The 8,387-nt window shown below is 43.7% G+C and overlaps 1 protein-coding gene across 1 annotated transcript in view; it reads left to right on the forward strand.

The window, feature by feature from the left end:
• Positions 1-8,387, forward strand: part of ift140 (intraflagellar transport 140 homolog (Chlamydomonas)) — a 33,046-nt gene extending 24,659 nt beyond the window's left edge. Inside the window, exons 19-30 of the mRNA XM_055057827.1 lie at positions 982-1,159; positions 2,361-2,551; positions 2,642-2,737; positions 2,824-2,956; positions 3,542-3,685; positions 3,755-3,883; positions 4,664-4,846; positions 4,925-5,128; positions 5,681-5,893; positions 6,052-6,218; positions 6,981-7,122; positions 7,696-8,387. Coding sequence (XP_054913802.1) covers positions 982-1,159; positions 2,361-2,551; positions 2,642-2,737; positions 2,824-2,956; positions 3,542-3,685; positions 3,755-3,883; positions 4,664-4,846; positions 4,925-5,128; positions 5,681-5,893; positions 6,052-6,218; positions 6,981-7,122; positions 7,696-7,872 — 1,957 coding nt within the window. The 3' untranslated portion in view covers positions 7,873-8,387. The remainder of the gene's footprint in view (positions 1-981; positions 1,160-2,360; positions 2,552-2,641; positions 2,738-2,823; positions 2,957-3,541; positions 3,686-3,754; positions 3,884-4,663; positions 4,847-4,924; positions 5,129-5,680; positions 5,894-6,051; positions 6,219-6,980; positions 7,123-7,695) is intronic.

Here is an 8,387-nt window from a genome sequence, read left to right on the forward strand (position 1 = left end):
ATGAAAAGGATAGATAAACTAAATCTGAATAGTGTGGCGTGCACAAATAATACCCAGTAAGATGCAAGAAATGCAGCAGAAATCCAGTTTAAAGACATTTATGAGTTAATAAACAGAGGAAAATGTTGCACATGACCCTGAATAAACCATTTTCACAGTAAAACATGGTGGTGGCAGCATCATGGTGGGAGGCTGCAGAAGACTTAAGAACGACTGAAGGAAACGACATCAAGAAGGCGACACTGAGAGCAACTTCCTTCCTCACAAAATGGAAACAATTTAGATTTTAGCAATTAGAGGATTTCCCTGTAGTCTTTGGCTAAATACCACAAGTCATTTCTCCGGCTAGCGCTAAGCTAGCATGTTTACTTGGGCTATATTTACCCAGAATGCCCTGCTCTATAGTCCACTTCCTGCTTTTGGAGCGGTCTCCACTCCGCTTGGCGTTCACATATGCATCCAAACTGAACCAGAGTTCACTTCAGCTGAACCCAGACCGAGGTTTGGAGGCAAACAAGAGTTCACTATTTCGGTCTATTACACATTCACACCAAATCGGACTTTCTATGCAAGGCTGGAGTTGGATTAAAGCGGACCAGAGTTGGGTTTAAAGCGACGGTTGTTCATGGTGTGAATGAACCCAAAACACACTTTTCCTTAGAGAAAATCCAGTAAAGGGAATTTTTGTTGATGTAACACGGCTAAATCTGAACAAACTATGAAAGAAAGAAAATCTGTTTTCTAAAAGCTAAGTATAGATTTTACCCTGTTGCTGGGAAGAACCAGCCATGTTTGAGTCAGGCCTCATTGCCAGTAAGTTGAGACAAACAGCAGAATAACTCTGACACGCAGCATCATTGTATTTCTTTGAACAAGCAGGAAGCCATCGGATGTATGCACAGCAGCAGTTTTCACTGCTGAATAACAAACTGCATCAGAATGAGCCGCAGTTTCTCATCCCTCTCTGTTTTCTTCCTGTAGTAAAGCGGTGTGGGAAAACATGGCACGGATGTGTGTGAAAACCCGCCGGCTGGACGTGGCCCGAATGTGCCTGGGGAACATGGGGAACGCCAGGGCAGCGAAAGCCGTGAAGGAGGCGGAGGCGGAGCCCGAACCCGAAGCCCGGGTGGCCATGTTGGCCATTCAGCTCGGCATGCTGGTGAGACGAGGAAATTATCTGATTAATGAGAAGAGAAATCTGGCAAAAACTGATTCTGGTTCATCTTTTCATTACTTTAGTTTAGGATAAAGTTTTTCCCCCATTTCAGCCTCTGAACTCACCAGCTACGTTTCCATTTATGTAAAAATTACACAAAGTGAAATTAAGAAAATTTATTTGCTTAATGCAAACTCACCAATTTTGAAGAAATAACTTATTCTGGGATGAAATGTATCGAAATAATTGTATTTTGCAAAACTCCAATAGAAGCACTTTTAGTCACATGATCGGATGTTACTACAGGAGGAAACGACAAAAAGACAACAGGAAGTGATAAGAGAATGATGTTATTGCATGAACAAACTTATTTTAATTGTGTTTTTTTATCTAATGGAAACACTGCAATTGGGAAATTGCTTTTTTTTTTATCTTATCAAAAAATAATCTAAGTTTTGTGCACATTTGTAATGAAAAGGCATCTACTGTGAACGATAGTTTGAGTTGTTTTCCGGTGGCCGGTTATGGACAGACAAGGATAAACCTGTGGCCTATGCAAAACAAATTTATTCCGAGATAATTGTAGTCTGCTCTGTTCTGCCATTGTGAGCTGCTCTCATAATAAGCTACATTCGCTAAAGCGAGACACCAGCTTAGCATTTGGAATGAGCAACAGTAACACAACATAGGTTGTTTTAGGGTGTCTTGTCACTTTAAATCCAAATAAGCTGCTGCTGGCCACGCCTCCCAACATCTACATAAACAGATGGGCAATTATGCAAAACGGCCATCTTTGAAAAGCAGAAGTGGAGCCTCCTACACAACCAACAAGAACACAGTAAATGGTTTCTGGATGGTAAGTCAACAACTAAACGCTTGTCTCTTCCAGCAGCCATTGTGCAGCGCTTACAGATGACCAAACATGCTGGAACTCCATTTTGGTTGTTAGGTAACGGCACAGTGTGACTCAATAATCGGGAGGATTTTGAAACGACTCATTTTCAAGACACATAAAACATGAACTTTTTGCCAAAAAAGGCCAGGTGGTTTTAGGATCAGTATAAAAAAGCATAAAAAGATCATTTTTCATTATAGGTCCCCTTTAAAGAACCTTCTGTCCGGCTTTCGGTGAGGCTGCGTCCCTTCAGGCCCAAACGGGACTTTCCTGACTGAAGGCATTTATCTCCTTCCTTTCCTGTAACAGGAAGATGCAGAAAAGCTGTACAAGAGCTGTCATCGCTACGACCTGCTGAACGCCTTCTACCAGGCCTCCAGCGAATGGCAGCGAGCTCTGGAGACGGCCGAGGTTCACGACCGCATCCACCTGCGCACCACCTACTACAACTACGCCAAGTACCTGGAGTCCATGGGCCAAAAGAACCTGGCGCTTACTTAGTAAGACACAACGTTTAGCAGGAGGCTTTGGCTGGATTTACTCTGGAAATGAGGGGCAATAAGGGGCAATAACCAGCGTTTCTGTTCCAGTTATGAGAAATCAGACACTCACCGAGTCGAGGTTCCCAGAATGCTGCAGGATGACACAGTGTCGCTGGAGTTATACGTTACCAAAGCCAAAGATAAGTAGGTTTTTCATGCTCTGACGTCAACAACACAACTGTCTGCATGACATGGATAAAGTTTAAAAGTCCCTCATCTCGCGAATCCAGGAACATCTACAAGTGGTGGGCCCAGTACCTGGAGAGCCAGTCCAACATGGAGAGAGCGCTGCTGTTCTACGAGCGCGCTCAGGATTACCTGTCACTGGTCCGAGTCCACTGCTACCTGGGCAACATCCCAGAGGTACTTCTCTAAAACACGTTCAGCTAACCAGCCGATCTCTCCTCATGACACTGAACAAAACCTAATTAGGAAGAAAAACTTTTCTACTCACCAGTTTTAGGAGAGACTCTCTGAAGCCCTTTGAACATCACATGCTCAATTCCAAAGATCTTCATCTCAAAGATTTGGCATTTATTTGCAGCGCTAGCTAAAAAACTTGGCTGCGCTAATCGTAGAGCACTAATCATAAACATTTGTTACCCAAAAACACTAAACCTACACAATGTTTAGCAGAAGCTAATGCTAAAGCTCTAAACTCTGCCATGAATTAATAACACGTACAACATATTGTTCAGGTATTTTGGAATCGAATTGAATCGAATTGAATCGCCCCCAACAGCTGTATGGTTGTGGATGAGAAGCACATCCAGAACTTTGAGAGGCATTGCTGCAGTATGAAATTACTCAAGCAAAGTAAAAAGTACAACGAAGCACAAATAGTCCTACAAGTAATTTTTTCCACAAACGTTCTAAAGTAAATGTAACTGAGGAAATGTAACGAGTTAGTACCCAACTCTTCATATGAATCTGTTCATATGCCTGCAGGCGTCGCAGATAGCCAACAACACAGGTGACAGAGCAGCGTCGTACCACCTGGCCAGACATTACGAGGGTCACGATGACATCAAGCAAGCAGTCCACTTCTACACCCGGGCCCAGGCCTACAATAACGCCATCCGACTCTGCAAGGTACAGTAATCTTCTCCAGACTTCAGGAATTTTTTTCTGTTCGGTTTCCTCAGCTTCGTTTCTGAACAGGAGAACGGTCTGGATGACCAGCTGATGAACCTGGCGCTGCTCAGCAACCCGGAGGACATGATGGAGGCCGCCTGCCACTACGAGGAGAAGGGCAAACACCTGGACCGGGCTGTGTCGCTCTACCACAAGGTCAGTGCTGTCGCTCTACCACAAGGTCAGTGCTGTCGCTCTACCACGAGGTCAGTGCTGTCGCTCTACCACAAGGTCAGTGCTGTCGCTCTACCACAAGGTCAGTGCTGTCGCTCTACCACAAGGTCAGTGCTGTCGCTCTACCTTGAGGTCAGTGCTGTCGCTCTACCACAAGGTCAGTGCTGTCGCTCTACCACAAGGTCAGTGCTGTCGCTCTACCACAAGGTCAGTGCTGTCGCTCTACCACGAGGTCAGTGCTGTCGCTCTACCTTGAGGTCAGTGCTGTCGCTCTACCACAAGGTCAGTGCTGTCGCTCTACCACAAGGTCAGTGCAGCGGCCAGGTCTCCACAAGGTGGCGGTGTTGCATCATATGCAGGGTGTACCATGTCTTACAGGGGCAGCATTCTGTGAAATCTACTTTTTAAAATTTTTCCATCATGTTGTAATGTTTTTTCCTCATCAAAAGCAAACCTGGAGAGTTGTTTTGATTCTTTCATGCCTGTTTGAGAAATCCTTTCATCTCCATGGCAACCATTCAGCGGTGCATAACACCTGAACATTTTTCCTCGTCAGTCATGCGCATTAATCTTCATTGCATTGTGTGACTCGAATCGGTTGAGGCTACTGCTAATGAGCTGCTAATTTGCCCTTGAAAGCTACATGCTTAGGTTTCTTTGCATCATTCAACTTCATTTATATATATAGCAACAACAGTTTTCTAGACAATGTTTGTTTTCTCCACTGGCTGTAAACAAATGTGAGTTTTGTGGTTTTTCCAGGCCGGTCACGTCTCCAAAGCGCTGGAGTTGGCGTTCGCCACCGAGCAGTTTGCTGCTCTGCAGCTCATCGCGGAGGAGCTGAATGAAAACTCCGACCCTGCGCTCCTCGCTCGCTGCTCCGACTTCTTCATCCAACATTCCCAGTATGAAAAGGCGGTGGAGTTACTGGCAGCGGCCAAGAAGGTAGCCGAGTCACACAGTTCTTACCTTCCCAGCTGTTGGCCGGTTCATGACCTGATGCATTTTTTTGTAAACGTTCAGTATCCCGAGGCGGTGGAGCTTTGCCTGACCCATAACCTGACCATCACAGAGGACCTGGCTGAGAGGATGACGGTGACGGACTCCAAGGATCTGACGGAGGAGGCCGGCAAGGCTCTGCTGGAGAAGATCGCCGACTGCTGCATGAGTCAGGGCAGCTACCACCTGGCCACCAAGGTGTACACACAGGCCGGCAACAAGCACAGGGTACGACTGTTTGTTCCAGTTCAGCAATTCACCTGGAATATAAATAATATCACAATAACCAGATCTAGGGCTGATGTAAACAAATATTTTGGTGATCAAATAATCTATTGATTATTCTTACGATTAATTGAGTAATTGGATATAAAAAAGATCAAATAAAACATTGGGAAATCTCACATAACAGCACTATTACTATCGCATATCAACATCAGTCCAATTTTTCATATTTGAGCTTCCTTAACTATAACTTTTCTGTAGTTTAGAAAATTAACTCCTAACAATAACAGCTCCTGGAGTACGGTAGTCTTTTAACCTCCCGGAGCGGTTGGATGGTTGGTTGGTTGGTTGGTTGGTTGGTTGGTTGGTTGGTTGGTTGGTTGGTTGGTTGGTTGGTGGGTGGGTGGGTGGGTTCATTGTTTCTGACTGTTGCCGGGTAGAAATGTTTTCCTGCAGTTATTTAGAATCTTGTGACGAATTGATTGTTTTCCTGTTGTTCCTCCTGTCAGACACAAATCCCTCCTCCACATGATGACTCTTCTTATTTTATCTCAGGCCATGAAGGCGCTGCTGAAGTCGGGCGACACGGATAAAATCGCTTTCTTTGCCAACGTTTCTCGTCAGAAGGAGCTTTTCATCATGGCCGCCAACTACTTCCAGTCCCTGGACTGGCGCAAAAACCCAAAGAACCTGAAGCGAATCATTGAGTTTTACACTAAAGGAAAGGCGCCGGACCTGCTGGGCGGCTTCTACGAAGCCTGTGCTCAGGTAGAGAAACTCCAGTTATTACTATTATAAATGGTTTGTTCTGGCTCTGTTGCTATGCTAATAAAATGTCCGATTCTTTACTTCAGTGACTCTGTTCACAGATACTAGATAAAAACTTTGAAAATGATGGGTTTTAACTTCTGTTCTCATTAAATTAGGTGGAGATAGATGATTACCAGAACTATGAAAAGGCTCTGGATGCTTTGATGGAGGCGTTCAAGTGCCTGTCCAAAGCAAAGGACGGTTCCTCTGGACAACAGGAAGTGAGGTTAGCCAACCTGCAGCACAAGATCGTCCTCATCAAGAAGTTCGTCCACATACGCAGGTAAAACCATGAGAAGGTGCAAATAAATGACAAAAATATTGAACAAATATCAACTACAGTTGTGAATATAGACAGAAATGTTTGAATAGTAAATGGAAAGTATAGTTAGTAAAAGCTACATACTGTCTGTCCAACTCATGGGTTGAACCCTTTGTATGATGGACTATAATCTGGATTTTTTGTAATGATGAATTTAGTTCTAAATGTTTTCATTTTTTTGTACTTACAGTTTCTGGTTGAAGTATTTGAAAAGTAAATAAGCCCAAATTTTTGTGCATTTTTAAGGATATCTTGGTGTTTTTGTGCAAGTTTTTACATTTATCTGTAAATTACTTTAATTCTCTCTCGTCCAGTCACAGATAAAAGTTGCTAAATTTGATGGTAATCAGTTTTTTTGAAAAACTCATCACCGGGTCTAAAAAGTTGCAAAACGCAGCGATAAATTAATTAATTTGGCAGCAGTTCTTAATGCCTTGTCCTGATGACAACCTCGCTTAGCGGCATGCTTGGCCACGCCCCTCTGTCTCTAGGCTCCGCCCACTTTGGTGGGATTCTTCAGACAATGCCTCGGGGCGGGACTAAACTGTCCCAGGTTGGTTGGCTGCACTAAATCATTCAGTCAAAGCCGTAACATTAAATGTATTTTATTAGGATTTTATTTTATAGAGCAGCTGTGGCCCGTATGACGGCACCTCGCGATAAAGTCGTGCGTAGTTTCGCTCGTCTTCCTCACGGTGACAGGATGTTGGCGTCTCTCTGCAGGTTGCACTCGGAGGATCCAGACGAGGCGGTGAGGTTGTGTGAAGCCTTGCTGGAGGAACCAGAGTTGGACCCCGCCGTCCGGATCGGAGACGCGTTCGGCTTCCTGATCGATCATCACTGCCAGCAGGGACGCCTGCAAACGGTGATGCTCAGCAACCGCTCACAGATCATTACGGACCAGCGTTTCCAGAACAGATCTCCAGTCTGAATTATTACGGCCAGAGCTCAGAGATAAATCCAGGAGCAGAATCTCAAAACTTTCTGGTTTAACGAGATGCAAAACCAGAAAATGTCTCTTTCAAGCAAGACAAGTTTCATATCGTTTTAAGTTTCTCATTAAAAGCAGAAAACTTTCCCAGTTATTGAGAAGCAAAACATGTTAAATCAAGAAAGTTTTGAATCTCGTTTCAGAAAACCTTAATACAAGATGAAAACTCGTTAAACGGCAAAATAAAAATACACTTTTCTGATATGTTGTGATTTCTGACAGTGTAAAGAAAGTACTTCTCAGCCCACTTTCTCTAGTCGAAGTGAAAGAGGTGTGGATGCTTCACTGTTACGACATTTCTTCTTTAAAAGAGAATATATTGTGATTCTAGTTAAGTATAGACGCTGTTACAGTTGTTTTAAAATCTCGTTTAAAGAGACGCTTCTCCTGAATTCCTTCTGGCAGTTAATCTCTTCCGTAAAGCCGATGTTGAATTTTCTCCCTCAGGCGTATCAGAAGCTGGAGGAGCTGCAGAAGCTGCTGCCGTCTCAGAGCATCAAGTACTACATCAGCCAGGCCAGCCTGGACGCGCTGCAGAAGGAGATGGGCTTCCCTCTGGAGAGCGGCGACCACAAACACGTCCTGCGGGAGGACGACGAGGTGGAGGAGGACCTGACGGTCTGACCGCGCTCCACTGCCCACACAGACTCTTCAGCAGGTTTTATATTCGTATCGTAGCCAAACAAGCAAATAAAAGTCGGTAATCATCACCTAAAGTGATATTCAAACAAAACGGAGCAGTCAGGATGTTTAATGTTTCCAGATTTACTGGGTTAAAAAAATGATTTTGTAAAAAATCGTTTTGAAATTCAAATGAATCTAAATAAATGCAACGTTTTCCAAATGAAACCTAAACTTACGTCACCTTCAGAAAGAAGAATGACATGACTATAGTTTATTTTTTAATACTTTTATGATCGTTTTTAAATCAGGAATTTGCAAATATTGTCTCTGAATGTAAAACTTCATCCTTAGATTTTCTGTTTTTGTGGTTTTTATGTGTTTTGTACAGTGTTTTAACTCATCTGATGGAAGCAGTGTCAAAACTTTATTTAGAAGTTTTTTGCAGCTATTTTTGATAAAACACCACTTCCGGTACCAAACATGAACCGTCTTCATACGGTCTTCTAAATAAACGG

The sequence above is a fragment of the Poeciliopsis prolifica genome, unplaced genomic scaffold (assembly GCF_027474105.1).
Source record: "Poeciliopsis prolifica strain line A6 unplaced genomic scaffold, Auburn_PproV2 SCAFFOLD049, whole genome shotgun sequence".
In the NCBI taxonomy this organism is placed as follows: domain Eukaryota; kingdom Metazoa; phylum Chordata; class Actinopteri; order Cyprinodontiformes; family Poeciliidae; genus Poeciliopsis; species Poeciliopsis prolifica.